Source organism: Mirounga leonina, unplaced genomic scaffold (genome assembly GCF_011800145.1).
Source record: "Mirounga leonina isolate KUSES-001 unplaced genomic scaffold, KU_Mleo_1.0 Mir_53, whole genome shotgun sequence".
Classification (NCBI taxonomy): domain Eukaryota; kingdom Metazoa; phylum Chordata; class Mammalia; order Carnivora; family Phocidae; genus Mirounga; species Mirounga leonina.
Window position 1 is genome coordinate 90,913,487 of NW_023270807.1, and position 18,378 is coordinate 90,931,864.

At 43.2% G+C, this 18,378-nt stretch overlaps 1 protein-coding gene across 1 annotated transcript; it reads right to left on the bottom strand.

Moving 5' to 3' along the window:
• Positions 1-12,188: 12,188 nt before the first annotated feature.
• CITED2 (Cbp/p300 interacting transactivator with Glu/Asp rich carboxy-terminal domain 2) lies at positions 12,189-14,615 on the bottom strand. The gene is made up of 2 exons (XM_034990797.1): positions 14,364-14,615; positions 12,189-13,895 (listed from the first exon to the last, which is right to left on the bottom strand). Exon 2 carries the CDS (start codon positions 13,885-13,887, stop codon positions 13,072-13,074), a length of 816 nt encoding a protein of 271 aa, XP_034846688.1. The 5' UTR covers positions 13,888-13,895; positions 14,364-14,615; the 3' UTR covers positions 12,189-13,071.
• Between the last annotated feature and the right edge of the window lie 3,763 nt (positions 14,616-18,378).

An 18,378-nucleotide genomic window follows, 5' to 3' on the forward strand; every position in this document is an offset into this window, starting at 1 on the left:
CATTGTCGCAGACCAGCTTCTTCCACACAGCTGGAAATATGGCTCACAGCAGTTTCCAGGCTCAATTTCATCACTAGAGAGGGATTAAAACTTGATCTGTCTATTGTGGAGTTAAAAACTTCCTGGGAAAGGTTTTTACTGGGTCAAGTGTTATCTGTGGACAAATTAGCTGCAACCAGGAAGATAAGGTCTGATGACTGGTTCAATGGAGTCTATCTGGGTAGCTCTAACCAGTCGCTGTGGCCAAGTAAGATCATGGGAGTTCTTGAGTGGATGTACATGACTGGAATGCAGAAAGGGGCATTTTGTGGAAGGGTCAGGCAAGCAATGAGTGGATAGAACAAAAGATGTCGTGTATTAGATTTCTCTTATCCCCTTGTTTCAATCTTACCGGACTATTGTTTTCTTTTTGGCTTTGGCATATGGGCCAGTGCATCTAATCATGGAAACAGACCACATAGCTAGCTATCAGTAAATTGTTCATAAATATTAGGTTCCATTCATTTTGCACTGAGATTAATCATCTGCCAACATGTACATGATTTTCTTGGTTCAGAGAAATTGTTTATTAATCATATTAACAAGGGGATTTTTAAGGGCTGGGGATATCTCATAGGAACAATGCACAGGCGGGTGTCATGGACACTGAATTGGGGAATCAGAAATCTGTTGCGGACAGACGTATCTTCTCTCTCCCTCTGTATTTGGGGTCATATGGTCTCTTAGTATTACTTTGTTCTGACCCAGTATTCCTCTCCTGTGGACTTCTGCAAGCTAGTTTCTCTGGTCTTCAGTATGAGTATATGACCCCAAAAGGACATCCTGGGCTCACCTCTAGATGATTTCAGTTTAAACACCACTGTGATCTGACTATAGTTTCTCTGTCTCTTGGTTGGAATTTTCCTGGCCAGCCAAGGTACTAGCCTCTGGACAGCTACTTGCCTATGGTCCAATCATTCGTGTCATTGGGAGACAGGGTCATTGTGATATGAACATGACTGCTTAGATGAACCGTTTCAGTTGGCCTGAGTAATAGGATCAAATCTATATCTTAGAATAACTCCTCCTGAAGCAAGAAGCTTGGATGGTAGGGGGTAAAATCGGAGGAAGTGAGACCAGATAGGAAGTTATTGCGGTCTAAGTAAGAAGTAGTGTCTGAACTAAGACAATAGGAGGGGAATGGAGAGGAGAATGATACAACAAAGGTGAAATGAATTCATTCACTCCTTGAGTCATTCATTTAATCAACAAATATTTATTAAGCACCTACCAGGTACCAGTATTCTTCTGGGTATAATAAACAACATAGACAAAAATTCCTATCCTCATAGGGCTCATAATTTAAAGTAGGGAGAGAATCCGGAAATAATTTGAATAAGTAAATTATGTATTATGCGAGATAGTGGTTAAGTGCTATTCAGTTATGGTAGCTATTTATCAAATCACCCCAAAACTCTCCATTTTATGATGCTCATGGATTCTATGGGACAGGAGTTCAGAAAGGGTACCAGGAGCATGGTTCATCTCTGCTCTATAATATCTAACATCTGGGGCTCCTGCTGGAAAGACCTAACAGCTAAGGGCAACTCAGTGCTGGAGTGTGGAAGCACGTGGAGGCATCTTCACTCACACTGGAGGTTGTTACTGGCTATCAGGTGGGAGCGTGTTGGCAGACGCACCTATACATGGCTTTTCTAAGCGGCCTGACTTCCTCATGGTATGACAGCTTCAGGATAGTTGGGCTTCTTATATTGCAGCTCAGGGACCCGTGGGGAAAAACAGGAGGTAGTTTTCCATTTTAATTAATATGGTCATTGAAAAAGCAAAGAGATGTTTAGGAAGGAGAGCACATTTCAGGCACAGAGAAAGCAAGGGCAAATTGCATTGACCAATTAGATTGATGGGAACTGAGGTGGATAAAAAGGAAGAAATCTAGGATTTCTAGACTTCTGGCTTGTGAATCTAAAAGAATGGTAGTTCCATTACCAGGAATTCAACATAGGGGTTAAGGGAGAGAGGACTGAATGAGTCTTGGACATGATGTGCTTAAATGCTTATCAGAAGTCAGTGTGTGTGTGTGTGTGTGTGTGTGTGTGTGTGTGTGTGTAAGGAGGCTGGGGCTGAAGATCCAGGTATTGGAATCCTCAGTGTTAGAACCCTTTCTAATGGTATCAGAACCTTTAGGAATTTATGGAATTGGCAAGTAGGGTGAGGTGAGAATTCTGGTGAATATCAATACTTAAGGGAAGAGCAAAAGGCTTAATATAAGACGTCAGACTGGACTGGCTTGAAAGATAAGAGGAGAAACAGAAGAGGGGAATGATTTAAGGGTCAGAGAAAGGCAGAGAAAGACCTAGCAACCTTCAAATCTCTTTCAGGCTGGTGCACAAAAACCTACCACTCAAAACTTACTCCTTCAGTTTAAATGTTGTACTCTCTCCAGTTTCCCTCCTAAGATATAAGTGTTCCCAGCAGGGCAGAAAATTGAGCCACTGGTACCTGAGTGAAGGGAAGACAGGGTGAGAGCACTTTGGAAAGGGAAGGGGATAGAGGGGTGGGGAAGTGGAGAGCTGTTCAAAGATAGCTTTTGTCCATTTCCAATTTCTATCAAGCTGTAGTGAGCAATGGTATGTGGGCAGAGCGTGTTAAGGTATCATTGGCTTATCTTTAATTTTGAGTTCTAATAGATCACATGGAACATTTTACATTCAATAAATAAAACAAACAGCAAGGGCAGGAAGCAAGTTCTTTTTTTTTTTTTTTAAATTTTATTATGTTATGTTAATCACCCTACATTACACCATTAGTTTTTGATGTAGTGTTCCACGATCCATTGTTTTCGTATAACACTCAGTGCTCCACGCAGTACGTGCCCTCCTTAATACCCATCACTAGGCTAACCCATCCCCCAACCCCCTCCCCTCTAAAACCCTCAGTTTGTTTCTCAGAGTCCATAGTCTCTCATGGTCATCTCTCCCTCCAATTCCCCCCCCCCTTCATTTTTCCCTTCCTTCTCCTAATGTCCTCCATGCTATTCCTTATGTTCCACAAATAAGTGAAACCATGTGATAATTGACTTTCTCTGCTTGACTTATTTCACTTAGCATAATCTGCTCCAGTCCCATCCATGTTGGTGTAAAAGTTGGGTATTCATCCTTTCTGATGGCTGAGTAATATTCCATTGTATATATGGACCACATCTTTATCCATTCGTCTGTTGAAGGGCATCTCGGCTCTTTCCACAGTTTGGCTATTACGGACATTGCTGCTATGAACATTGGGGTGCATATGGCCCTTCTTTTCACTACATCTGTGTCTTTAGGGTAAATACCCAGGAGTGCAGTTGCTGGGTCATAAGGTAGCTCTATTTTTAATTTTTTGAGGAACCTCCACACTGTTTTCCAAAGTGGCTGTACCAACTTGCATTCCCACCAAGAGTGTAAGAGGGTTCCCCTTTCTCCACAACCTCTCCAATATTTCTTTCTTTCCGTGTCCATTTTTGCCATTCTAACTGGTGTAAGGTGGTATCTCAGTGTGGTTTTGATTTGGATTTCCTTGATGGCTAATGATGATGAACATTTTTTCATGTGTCTGTTAGCCATTTGTATGTCTTCTTCAGAGAAGTGTCTTTTCATATCTTCTGCCCATTTTTTGACTTGATTATTTGTTTTTTGGGTGTTGAGTTTGAGAAGTTCTTTATAGATCTTGGATACCAGTCCTTTATCTGTAGTGTCATTTGCAAATATCTTCTCCCATTCTGTGGGTTGCCTCTTTGTTTTGTTGACTGTTTCCTTTGCTGTGCAGAAGCTTTTTATCTTGATGAAGTCCCAAAAGTTCATTTTTGCTTTTGTTTCACTAGCTTTTGGAGATGTATCTTGAAAGAAGTTGCTGTGGCCGATGTCAAAGAGGTTACTGCCTATGTTCTCCTCTAGGATTTTGATGGATTCCTGTCTCACATTGAGGTCTTTCATCCATTTTGAGTTTATCTTTGTGTATGGTGATAGAGAATGGTCGAGTTTCATTCTTCTGCATGTGGCTGTCCAATTTTCCCAGCACCATTTATTGAAGAGACTGTCTTTTTTCCACTGCATATTTTTTCCTGCTTTGTCAAAGATTATTTGACCATAGAGTTGAGGGTCCATATCTGGGCTCTCTATTCTGTTCCATTGGTCTCTATGTCTGTTTTTCTGCCAGTACCATGCTGTCTTGGTGATCACTGCCTTGTAATATAGCTTGAAATTGGGCAACATGATGCCCCCAGCTTTGTTTTTCTTTTTCAACATTTCCTTGGCGATTCGGGGTCTTTTCTGATTCCATACAAATTTTAGGATTGTTTGTTCCAGTACTTTGAAAAACGTCATGGGAATTTTGCTCGGAATGGCATTGAAGGTATAGATTGCTCTGGGTAGCATAGACATTTTAACAATGTTTATTCTTCCGATCCATGAGCATGGAATGTTTTTCCATCTTTTTGTGTCTTCTTCAATTTCTTTCATGAGTGTTTTGTAGTTCCTAGAGTATAGATCCTTTACCTCTTTGGTTAGGTTTATTCCGAGGTATCTTATGGTTTTTGGTGCTATTGTAAATGGAATCATTTTTCTAATTTCTCTTTCTACAGTGGCTTTGTTAGTGTATAAGAAAGCAACTGATTTCTGTGCATTGATTTTGTATCCTGCCACATTACTGAATTGCTGTGAGTTCTAGTAATTTGGGGGTGGAATCTTTTGGGTTTTCCACATAAAGTATCATGTCGTCTGCGAAAAGAGAGAGTTTGACTTCTTAGGAAGCAAGTTCTTTAAGCTTGTAACAATCGAATAGGTGACTTAAGTGTAAATATGAACTTATGGACCTTCAGCTACACCTAGTGGCCAAGTAGTGAAAGGAACATATTTTAGTGTAATAGTTGATCATGATTCTTCATCTCCTTCCCCTTTACATGTCAGTCAATAATTATTTCTTGGGTAGTTATGTATTATAGTGTACAGTTTCCTCTGTATAACTATTTTCAATCACTCTATTTTTCATCTAGCTAAATAATTGATTCCCCAAACTGGAGGACTGTGATGGTATAAAACAGAAAAGAGACTGTGTGTGTTGGGAAGTTGGGGGAAAGGAAATAAGAGGGCACAGATGTGTACCTCTTACCTGCTTGAAAACTCACAGTGTCTAGCACTTGCTAGGTTCCTGTATTTTAGCTTTAATATAGGATTGTCTTCTCCAGAAAATAAACAATAACAGTGATGATGATGATGGTCCAGGAAGAGTTGTTTGAAGGAAAGAGAGCCCAAACATTTATTCTGCATCTGCTATTTATGAGGTTTGAAAAATGAAATTAACCTGTAAGAACATAGAACAGAAACTGAATGAAGAATTGATCAAATTATTTTCAATACATAATATATATACTTCAACCACTGCATCAGCCAAGAATGTTGCATAGTCACTTGTGTCTTTGCAAGTAGCAATTTTTTGGCATTTGCTTACAGACTGAGAAATTATAGTAGCCAACTCTAGTTTTTATGTGTTTATTATGGCAACGAAGGGGGACAGTTATAGAGATGATTCCAACCATTGAAGAGTTGACCTAAATAGCAACACATCCCCAGACTCACGTTTATCTTGGAAAATGAATGGCAAGAGGAATGTAAAGATTTTGAAGAGGTTTTATCATATTCTACTGCAGTTTTCCAGAGGAAGAAAATGATAGGAATGGGTTTATGTTTCCTTCTTGAGAATTTGAATAGGGGATATATATTAATTAAACATATATCTTCATTTTACTGATGGAGAAACTTGAGCCAACAGTGATTAAGTTACCCAGCTATTTGGTTGCAGAGCTAAGACTATAACCCATGGTTTTTACTCCTCCTGTACTATTCTTTTTACTACGATTATTAATGGAAAATTTTTCTGTTTCCATAGAAGACCAAAGCAAGAGGAAGTGGGCTTGTACCTCCATGAAGAAAGTTTAGATAGATTGAGGAAGCTTATTTAAGTGTAAAGTAACTAAATACTATATTTTCTTTATTTTGAGATGTGTCTATTTTTGGCATGCTAATATTCTGAAATCAGCCTGACTCTTATGAACAATGTTAAATCATAGTTGCTTCCAGGCAGCATGTCAAGTTGTGAGGTGGTTCTGTTTACATGGAAGAATCTAGCCATTGACATTCTGATTTAATAGGTTATGAAATTGACAAAGCTAAGGTGTTCCCTTAATTTGCAAAAGAAACTTTATTATCCAGCAATCTGTAATTCAATTAAATAAAAAACAAAATAAAAATTTAAATCACTGGTACTATTTCATTTGACTTGAAGTGTGAACGAGAAGGGATTAGGCAGACTCACCACCTACGCTACTCTTGCGCTGTTGGGGCTGAACAAGAAGAATCTTTAGACTGGATGTGAGAAGTGTAGATCCAAATGTTGTGAATCCCAAAAATAAATGGTATGTCACTGTACGGATAGCTCCGTGTCATAGTTGTGTTAGTATACTTCATCATTTGCATACATATAATATAGTGCTTTTTTTTTTTTTTTTTCCTGCAGCACATTATTAAATTGACCGATGAGCTTACAATCATGACATCCAAGAGTAAGACTAATTTGGTTTAGAACGGTAGTGTTATGTATTAGAAGCGAGGTCTGGAAAACCACTCAGCCTCCTACCAGCTGTATTGCCCTTGAGCAGCTTACTTCCTCTCCAAATAACAGTTTCCTTATCTAATACTGGAATAATGACATGAGCCTTGTAGGAATATTGTGAGGATCAAATAAGATTCCGTACATAAAGTGCCCATCACCATGCCTGTCCCATAGTAGGTGCTCAGCAAAGTCAGCTCAGTCATAGGAAGCTTAACAAAATAATTTGTTAAGTAATGCTGGCTGAAGGGTGAATTTCTCTGGTTTGGTAAAAATCATGTAGCCTAAACAGTGTTTCTCACCAGTTTAAAGTCCATGCCCCATCGGTCAAGAAGATTTTTAAAAAGTCCTACTGAAATAATATGTATTTAAATATTTTCCCAAAGACATTGATAGTATGGAGTATGTTTTTTCAAGTTACTGTCCTACACCTTCTCCCCATTCTGATCTGCCTCCTAGAGGAGTGGCCCCACCTAGCTGAGAATCTTTGTCCTAAAGCATGGTAGCAGACAGGGATCTAAGAAACATTTAGATATTTATTTTAGGTTCATATTAAGAGCATAGCAGTTCAATTACTTTTCACCTACTGGCTCCATCGTCCACATATTTGCCAAACACATAAGATTAAGAGAAGAAATTTGGAACTAGCCATCATTTGGCATCCAAGATCTTCCTTCAAAGAGTTAGCCAAAATAAATGTATCAAGGCAGTATTTACAAGGTGACTTAAGGATTTTTATGAACAATTTTAAGTACTATGTGTTTGTCAGCATGGAGATATGGTCATGAAGCAAAGGGGGAACAACAACAACAAAAAAAGGTGGGTTACCAGAAATTTAAAAAGCTCTGTGGTCAAGCTAGTTAAAGAAACCACAAGGCCAGATTTTCTATCAGTCCCTAGGGAGACACAAAGAGAAAAGGCTTCAATAGCCCTGATCACATTTCCTCCACTCTAGCATCCTGTCCCCTACAAGTGTTCATAAAATAATATCACACCCTGGAGTTGGCTGTCCTCTGACAACTTTTTTTTTCTGGTTTCATGCGAGTTTGACTTTTACTCAAGCCTAAATCTCGCTCCCCACCCGGCTTTTAAGAATAGACCGGCAGGATTCTTTAGCACTATTAACTTTTCAAAAGCCACTCGCCTATTTGCATACCTCCTGCGAAGCAGAGCACTCTAACCTTGGCTGGCCACAAGGCCCTTTGGAGCCAGAATCCCTTGTCTGCTTTGTTCAGCAACCCGAAATGTGATCAAGGAACCGGCCCACTGGAGAGGGAAGAAGGGGAAGGATTTCAGGCTGGATCACATTGGTGATACCACAGGAAAATGCCAAGAACCCTGTGAAGCATTGTCCTCACCCACGTTGTTCCCTGCCTCACTAATCTTTCAGATTAGCTCAGCCTCATGAAAACCAACTGCCTATAAAGCTAGTCATCATACTCATCGTTCACCTTGTGTCTGCTTTAGTTCACTCTGCATGTCTTGGTGTAGCCAAGGAGAATTCTCAAAAAGGACCCCCAGCTGGCTCCTGGGGCTGGCTCTGACAACTTCAATGCTCATCGTGGGGACAGAAGTAGCTGATGAGGATCCATGCACTAAGGAGCCATTACTTGCTCTGAGATCCAATGGAAGGTGTTGGTTGATATTCTTTTTCCCAAGGACCCACATGGATTCAGATCTTCAACACAGGAGACCCCAATTGCTCTTAGCCTTTCTTTTATTATGTTCATAAATAGCAAAATACTGTGGGAATTCATACCAACAGCTCTTAGTGTATTTTCAGTTCATTATTTAGCCTTCCTTATGAATTTAAGTTCTCCAACGAGGGGGAAAAGTTCTTCATTTCGGGTGTCTTAAAATTTCTCAAAAATGTATGTGAGTCTTATTTAGTATAAAGCAAACTACAACTATTTATGAGCAGTACAGCATTTGATAGAGAAATGTCTTTATATTTCTTTTTCCAATTTAAATGAGAAGTATTGCTACCAGGAAAAACAGAATCATTTCTCTCCTCGCTGGATAAAAATAGGTCAAGTAATTTAAGCCAGTCCATGGCAATTAAAATTCTGACATTGCCACTGTTTCTTCTATTCTGGGGGGAAAAGACAAACAGAACACATGATAATAGGGGCTCATTGGCTAAGTCACTTGATGTGCTTGCTACCTCTTGTTCTTGCTTCAACCTGCCTGGGAGCTCTGATTCTGAGGATAGTGGTACAGGACCAAAATGATAAACACCATCTCTGAAGCTGTGTAACACCTCTTTTGTGCTAGCAAAACAATACGGTCAGAGAGGAGAAAATTGCCAATGGCTTGGGTCCTAAATTCTCTGAATTCTAAATTTATTTATTTTTTGGAGACAATGTTATCTGCCAAGCTTATTTTAAAGTAAATTTTACTGAAGCAATTAGACAGCAGCACTCATTCTCATTAAACATCCTGTGGCCCTTTCACAAGATTAGAGCCTGTGGCTTGGTCACATTCCAACACAGATAACTGCATTCTGCATTCCTAGAGAGTTCCCTCCACCTCTCCAAACCCTTACCATCAGATGCATTGTTATTTGCACTTGTCCCAGACCAAGAGTGCTGTTGTGAGGGTGCAGGGTATCAGCTTTAACTGACAGGCGAAAGCATTGCTCATTATACTTTGATAAAAGACATTCCCTTAACCAATGCCTGTTTTGAAATGTGAGGCAAATCTCAACTATGTACATTTCATCATAAGCTAAGGTCTTTGGTAAGTAAAACACTCTTATTTGCATCAAAGGAGTTTACTTTGGGATCTTCTTTGCTAAAAATTGTGTTGCTCAAATATGTGCTGTTCGCTTCAAGAAAGAAAACGAAGCATTCAGAAATGGTAAACAAACAATAAAACAACAACAACAACAAAATCCCTCTTGGGCAGATGGCTTTCCTTTGACCTTCTAAATAAATTCCACAAGGGGGCGAAAACACCTAATGGTCTGGGACTGCAAAGTTTATATTTCAAAGCCGGCCACCCATAATAGATTAGTGGATTAATATTTTGCTCTAAAGGATCTGGCCTTTAATGCTGACATCAATTTATAGCTATCCCAGGCGTTTACAGTAGTAAAAGTCATGGAGACCATAAACTTCACAATAGATGTCAGCCTTCTGGTACTAGTGGTCTAGCCTAGCACCCCATAAACAGTGGTGATTAGGTAACTGTCCTTCAAAGGCCCATCCATAGTTGTCACGGCCTTATCAGCTCCAGCAAAAATACTGCCACCAGGATTTTAGCAGCCACAAGGCAGAGGGACAAGTTTTTATCAATGTGTTATTTTTCTGACATGCTTCTATGATGTTCTTACTTATCATTGATCTCATCTTGAAAAATCAAGCGTGGAGTGTCTATTTGTGGGCAAAGCTTAAAGAACAGAAGCTCTCTTGTACCATATTAGAACTTTTTGAAAAACAGCCAAGGTACAGAGGTCAAATTTCCCCATATGCTATAAGCAACTTGGTAGAAAGCAAGACCACAAAAGGTTTTGCAAACGTCCGCCAGTAGCCCGGTGATCTAGGTCACTGTACAGGTTTCATTAATCAGGTTGTTCAAACAAGGAGTTATTTTTCCTCTGCTTAAGAGACCTGCCGATATCACATAGAATCTGCTCAATTGTTGATCAAGAAAGAGTTTTCATGAAACAGAGGTCATTCAAATGAACGGGGTTGGGGGAGGGTTGTATTTGCACTGAGGAGAAATTGTGCTTTTAAAAACCCAGCTCCTCTGTTTGAGTCCTCTGTTCTGGCAGAGATGGGCTCAGGATCTAATAATAGTTCCTTGGGCTCTGCATCTCCCATACGTGTTCCGGTGTTAGAGCAGCAGGGAGGAATTTAGGGACAGAGCAGGTGTTGTGGCTTATTTCCTGGCACAATAAATGGTGAAGGGTGGTGGCAAGACTATTCTTTTGCGTCTTTCTTTATGCAAAAAAAAAAAAAAAAAAAAAAACAACCCATGCCTCCATTAGCTTTCCTTTTTTCCTGGCACAAGTGAAAAAGAACATGAATTGCTGTACTAGTATGTATGCAAACATATTTTTTCACTTGAGCCTCTGGAAAAAAGAAAAGAAAAACTTACTGCGAAAATGCTTAGCCGGGAAGATTTACTGCTGATTGCAGATTTAGTATTGACATATTTTAGCTGAAGAAAACTTCAGCTCGAACTATTAATGTGGGAAATCTGGATGAGTTTTTAAAAATGGGGTGAAGAGTTTCAAATGATTTTATATTTTCAAAGAAATTATTTATTTAGGACATAATTTTGAATAAGGAAGTGTCAGTTACAGAGGTATCAAGAGCCCAGTGGAGTGTGCATCTTAATTTTAATGGCTTGTCTTGCAAATAGAATTATAGAATGTAGGTGATCTGAATTATTCCGAAACCAGCCTTTCTGCCAGACTCACTGTAATTTAATACTTCTGTGTTTCCTTCTCTGATTTTTTAATTATGAAATATGGGATTTAAGATTAGAATCTGAGAGTCTAAATGAAATGCTCTTTTCAAGTATTATTTGTGAGATTTTCCTCCAGCTCTATTTCTTTACTTCTCCAGTGGGTCAAATATAAAGGACTGTATTCTTTCTTGAATGTAGATGTATTGTTCTTATAAGATAAGCTAGGAAAACATGAAAGGGAAAACAAAATTCCATCTTCAAACTGGGACAACTTGAGAATTTAACAATATGACTTTTTACTTGATTATATAAGGCAAAACTCGACACCTACTTAACCATAATTATGTCTTCTTGATAACACACGTAGGTAAAATTAAGACAATCTTATCCTTATGTCCTTTGCACCCCTTGCCTGTTAACAGAAAAAGCTCAGAATTCTGGAGAACAGGGCATGCTTGAGAGGGAACATCTTGTGAAGACTGTAATTTGACCTTTGAATCAACCTCCCTGTGTAAATTTTAAATATTATAGAACAAAATAGAAAGCCTCAAGGTGGAATTCTGCCCCCTCTTCCTCTTAGGACTATAAACCAGTCAGAAGCTATTTCAGAGATTAAGCTAGAAAATGTGTGCCTCTCCTTAGGACTTTTGCTGAGAAATAAAATTCGTCACTAGAGATAAAGGTAGATTTATGTTTAATGCCATCCTCATCAATCTCCCAGCATATTATCCCTATCTACCTTCATTTACGTAGTTGAATCAGGTATAACCAGAAACACTTGGTTCCCCCCCAACACACTGTGAAAAAAATATTTATGATATTTAATGGTACAAACCTAACTCTGGAGTACACTTGAAAATGATGGCAATTAAGAAAAAAAATGCTCTTGGACAACTTTGCAGCTTCTGATTAAACCACACCAAGAGGCATGTTACAATGGTAACAATGAAGCATTATGCCAATTATGTTAAATCCTGCTCTCCACTTAAGCTCATCATGACCTGTTTTAGTGTCCTGTAATTTATCCTTTGGAATGCTTACTCTCATCAATAAAGTGTTCAACTTAAAGAGGGAAAGAAAAGCCACGGAAAGGAACCACCCCTCCCCCCAAATGACTTCTAGAAAACAAGTATTTCTTAACTTTTTATTGACATTGGCAAATTAAAATAGAATAAATTAACAAGTATTTTTTCAAAAAAATGTTTTGTACAAAAATACTGTCAAAATTTCCTAAAAAGCTTTCAACACAGTAGTATCTTTTCATGTACTGAATATAACTATTAGCACAGTGTCAAAAATGTTGAAGACAGAAACAAAATAAAAATCTGTGAAATGTTTGCCACTGACGACATTCCACACCCTATTATTGTCTGTACATATGGGGGAGGGGACAGCCAACTTGAAAGTGAACAGTATGACTTTTCCTGATCCAGAACGGTTTGGCCCACATCTGTTTAATCTTCCAGTTTAGCATATTAAGAAAAATTAGTCTGTACTCAAATGCATAGTTTAAAAAATGAAGCGAGATGGCAGAGTTTGTGCAGTAATATCTGCCCTTCAAAGTTCATGCAACCAACTAATGCAATTTTTCCTTTCACTCGTAAATCTGAATGCAGTTCAGTCATTTGAGACCATCTACAAAATCCACAAGATTAAGCAGTTTGCCAAGATTAATATCTAACAGTTGAGCACTGGAGAAAGTGAGGAAATAAGGAGTAAAAACAAACAACAAAAAAGACCAAGTTAGCTAGATATTTCAACTACATAAGGGAGGTGAATGTCAAGGCTACAAAAACGAAACAAAAACAGGAAAAAAAAAAAGTGGCAGCAATTTTTTTTAAACCAATTTGTACAAGTTTATAGTTTACTTTGTTTCCAAGTTCTCAAACCTTTCAAGATCTGAAAAGTGAGATACTGTGTCTAAGGGAATGTTTTTTAATTCACACCGAAGTTGTGGGGGGGCGGGGGGCGGGGGGGCGGGTTTGATTTCTTTGCGCCGCGGTTTCGGTCAAGTCAACAGCTTACTCTGCTGGGCTGCTGTTTGCACACGAAGTCTGTCATAAAATCAAACTCGTTTTGCCCCAGCCAGAGTTCGGGCAGCTCCTTGATGCGGTCCAAACCCATTTCTATCACTAGGGACATGAGCACTTCCTCGTCGATGAAATCAGTGTCTATGACATTGGGCGGCAGCATTGCAGCAGGGACGTGGGCCACGGAGGCGGGCATGTTGCTGCCGCTGCCGCCGCCGCCGCCGCTGTTGGCGCTGCCCGCGCCGCCACCCGAGGTGCCGCCGGAGCCGCCGGGGGCGCCGCTGCCGCCCGAGCCGCCGGGGGTGCTGCTGCCGCCGCTGTGCTTGGGGTTGCAATCTCGGAAGTGCTGGTTTGTCCCGTTCATCTGGTGGCCTGCAGCAGGGTGCAAATCCGGCATGTAGTGGTTGTGGGGGTAGGGGTGATGGTTGAAATACTGGTTGTTGAGCTTCTGCAGCTGCATGCTGGCCGGCAGGGAGCCTCCCTGGCTGGCCACCGGGGGGCCCATGAACTGGGAGTTGTTAAACCTGGCTGCGGGGGCCAGCGCGCTCGGGGGGTGCCCGCCGTTCACAGTCCCCGGCCCCATCGCATGCCTGATGCCGCTCGTGGCATTCATGTTGCCCGCGCCGTAGTGTATGTGCTCGCCCATCAGGGCGTTGAAGGCGTGTTGGGGCTGCTGCTGCTGGTGGTGATGGGGGCTCGGGAACTGCCCCATGCCCATGCGATGGGCAGGGTGGTGGTGCAGCCCATTGGTGCCGTCGGGGAAGCGCCCGTGGTTCATGGCCATCATATGGTCTGCCATTTCCAGTCCTGCAAGTAAAAAGGGCAGACGGTAAGACCCGCGCCACACGTGCAGCCCACCACGGCGCACCCCGCTTTTTCTCGCCTCTGCCCCCCTAGGCTCCCCGGACGCACGTCGGCTGCGAAATCGCTCGCTCTCCCCGGGATCCTACTAGCAGCCTGTGCACCCGGGCTCGCCACCACGGCGGACCTGCCAACCCACAACAGAGCTGGGCGCTGAACAAACAGCCCCTTCCCCTGCGGATCGTGCGGGCGGACCCGAGCCCACACCCCCTCTGCTCCCCGAAGTCGCCTAATAAAGGAAGTGCCCCGTAGCCCTGCCGCGAACTTCAGGCATTAAATCAGCCCTCCTCATCCTGTTGTTGCACATCCTGTTGTTATTCCCCAGCTCCGCCTCACGCTCTTCCTCCGGGCAAACCCAGCCCTCGGAGGACTGGGCTGGCAGGCGCCCCAGCCAGCTTCGCCCGCCGCGCTTACCTTCCGTCTTTGCGATTTCTGCTCCGAAGACCGAGGGCGGGATCGTCGGGTCCAGGACCGGCTCAGCAGCACATAGAGGGGGCCTTCCTGGTGTGCAGGGCGCTCGCTGTCGCGACGTCGGCACGGAGGTCTTGCAGTGGCCGCTGGGGCAGAATCGGAGCCGTTCCCTTTTATTTCCCCTCTGCTGCCCTCACAGCTCGGTAAGACCGCCCGGCAGCTGCCAACAATGAGCTGTGTTTCTTAGGGCTTTGGCCACAGTTAATATAAGGGATTTCAGGAAGGGCGGAGCGAGCCTCCCGGGTGGGCGGCGGCAAAACGCGGACTCCGGAGCCCCGGGCACGCCGGACCGGGTAGGCGAGCCGCGTCCCCGCGGCCAGAGGCACGTGCGCAGAGGCTGCGGGCCCAGGCGCCGCCTCGCTGCCGCGGGCTCTGGTTTCCATGCGCCCCAGAAACGCGGGACCAGCCCGGCGGCTCCTGCAGCTGGGAGAAAATGCCCCCTGGGCCCCTAGCCCCAAAGTAGCGCCTGCCCTGAGAGGAGCGAGGAAAATGCACCGCTCCCCTCTGGTCGGATCCCCCACCCCCAGCTCTCCCGCTCGGCTCACCTAGGGATCTGAGGCGCCTTCTAGGGGAAAAGGGGGTTCTCCCAGCGCCCCCTTCCTCCATAGTGCCCTTCTGCCTCCCCGGCTTTGCAACACTCCCCACCCCCCCCAGGCTGCGAAGAATGGCTGTGTTTCCCCGAAGGGGGTTTTAAATCCCCGGACAAATAATGCCCCTTCCCCGAGCACACTTTCCTGGGCTGTGCCTTTGTGTTTTTACAGGGGCGCTGGGTAAACCTGATGTAGATGTTCTGCGTGTAGATGCATTTCCCCCCGCCGCCCCAACTCCTTTCAAGGACAGGAGCTGGGGGCGGGGACCGGCAGCGGCTGCAGGTGGACGGAGCGCGCTCGCGGGCCCGGCCGCCTCCGCTCCCGCGCTTGGGAGTCCGGTCCGCGCTTTCGGGCCCGCTCGCCGCTCCCGGGGTACGTGTGCTTCTGCTAAGTTTGCGTTTGCTGCTCTTGGTAGCTTTGGCATCCGAGCTGAGGCGTCTCTGCTCTGTAAACAAACTCAGCGATCCTCGTCCCCAGATCCACCTTTTTGCACATACACAGTTTCTTGCTTCTGCTGTTGCCCTTGATCCGGGAGGTGGGGGTGTGTGCAAACTTGCACAGCCTCCCTCCGGGCTCTGCCTGACGATTTGGGGTTGATTTAGAAGCGAACGGGTTTGTAATTAAGAAATTCGAGGGCTGAGTAAAGCTGCTGTTGCTGGAAAAGGAAAACAAATAGATAACATGGTAATCGCTTTGTAAATAAAGTCGTTCTGGAGGTGGGCACGTAGCTGCACGTCCCGTATGGCACCGTGCGCACACACACTGCTGGGACTCTTCCTTTTCAGTGAAATTGTTCAGTGGGGCAATAGGCGATAATAATAACCTTGCTTCCCAGGACGCGGCACAAGTAGCCTGGTCGTCCATTTGGCTCATTGACTTGCAAATAAAAACCCTTACACCGGTCTGGGCTACTACCCGGTCGGAGCTCTCTTGCTTTCTCACATGGGCAAGCCGAGTTGTTTTCCCAACACCATGATGAGACTGCTCCGAGCTTTTATATTGCTCTTTATGTGGTAAAAGCGAGTTTAGCGCTCCGAATGAGGACTTCTGTTCAGAGTTGTTTCTTCATAACTGGATAGCCATTGAAGACTTCCTGCTGCGAAGAGCTAGTCCCCCGCCCTCCACCCCTCCTTTTCTCCCTTCTTGCTCACAGGACTTTTTTTAGGCCCTATTTTTTGAGGACTGGAAATTCTGATACATACATTTCCCCTTTCAGGAATTTGCAAAAGAGAGCAAATCCTGATTATGTTAATCTCTTACCCCTCTGTCTTCCTCTAGTTAGATATATAGATAGATAGACTTAGTATACAAATATATATAATACACATTTAAACATTGTTACTGTCTTCCTGTCTTTCCTTTTCCAGTCTCTACAGCATTTATAACTGTGTGTGCAATAATTTCTTTTGTGTGTGTGCAATATTTTTTAAACCTCAAAAATATTTACTTTTTGGAGTCTTGTGCACAGAACACATTGCATTGTTGGTTGCAATAATCCCCTACTCTCGTGTCCACCCACCCCTTTTACCTGTAGGTCATGGGCTTGCAGCTACAGAATCAGAGGCTGGGAAGAAACGTGCAAGTGCCACTTCCTATCAAAAAATAGGCTCCGAAATACTGGTCAACCCCAGACTCAAAAATTGTCCGGTAGATTGTTTATTTCCCTTCCTTATACTGCAGTGTCTTGCGACACAAGGACCAGCTCTTCAATGTCTAATCTAAATTCCTCTTGGAACCATTAAGGAAAGGTGCAGTTTCATCCAAGTCCAGTGGTTCCACAGGCTATTGGGAAATCTCTTGAAAGGTCACCTCCCCATCCCCCACCCCTTAAAGGGAAAAAAATTTAGTTCTGGGACCTGCTGGTTAAAACACAGCATGCTTTGTGCATTTATTCATCTGTCCAGTGAATGTTCCCCAAGAGCCAGGCACTTTCCTAGTGCCTAGAGAAACAAGCAATATAGGAACTCATGTTCAAAAAGAAGATGGACAAACAGGTCTAACAGGCATAGGGCACACTGTAATAAATGCAACAACAGCATTCAACACAAGGACTTCTGGAAATACGTAGGAGGGACACCGAACCCGGTCTTAGGGGTCTTCAGAAGGCTTCCCAGTGTAGGTGGTAACTAAACTGAAGTCTGAGGATGAGTGGGAGTTAGGCCACCAGAGGAGGGGCCAGAGATGAGAGAAGCAAGAGGTAAATCGAAGATGGATCCTGTAGTCTTTGTTTCCCAAGCTGAGAAACTCGGATTGGATCCTGAAGACAATGAGAAGTAGGTGAACAAAGGAGATGATCACATTTTCATTTTAGAGAGATCAGGACAGGACTGTGGAGAATGGATTGAGAAAGTAAGCCTGGAAATGGGGAGTCCAGTTAGGGGTGGTTACAGTCACCTAGGGGTATGCAGAACCCCATGTAACCAGGGCTTTATCCTCTGAACCGGGCAAGGCAGTGGTCTGTGTGTGACCTTCACAGCGATAGATGGCTATATTAGTTTCCTAGGGCTGCCATAAAGAAGTACTACAAACTTTGTTTACGCCACTCAGGCTTAAAGAGCAGGAACTTATTGTCACAGTTCTGGAGGCTAGTAGGGCCATTTCCAAGTGCGGGCAGGCCTGGTTCTGAGGGTTGTGAGGGAGAATCTATTCCAAGTCTCTCTCCCAGAGTTGGTCATTTGCTGGCCATCATTGCCCCACCTCTGCCTTTATCTCTACATGGTGTTTTCCTATGTGCCTATCTTTGTCTAAAATTTCCCCTTTCTATAAGGACAGCAGTCATACTGGATTTGGCCCTATCCTGATGACCTCACTTTAACTCGATTACCTCTGCTGAGACCCTATCAACAAATAAGGTCACATTCTGAAGTACTGGGGGTTAGTTAGGATTCCAGCATGTCTTTTCTGGAGCGACACAATTCAGCCTATAACAGGGGTGGAGAAACGGAAAAACACAAGACCCCTGCCACTGTGGGAAAAAAGATGCTGCCTGGAACTCTCTTCCCAGATATCCTGCTGGCCTACGCATTCATTTCTTCATGTTTCTGCTCAGACATTACCTCAGTGAGGTCTTCCTGCCTGACTGTCCTACCCAAAGAGCAATATCCCCTTTTGCTTTCTTACACTGTTTTGTTTTTCCTCTTAGCATTTATCCCCCTGACATGCTGCATATTGAATTTTTACTCTTCCCCCCACCCTCCTAGAATGGCAGCCCCAGGAGAGCGGAGACTTTGCCTGTTTGTTTATTCAGTGTCTGAAGTAAGTCCTGGCATGATTTGTCTTTTCCTGATTAGATGAATGAATGAATGAATGAATAAAAGAAAGAAAGAAAGAAAGAAAGAAAGAAAGAAAGAAAGAAAGAAAGAAAGAAA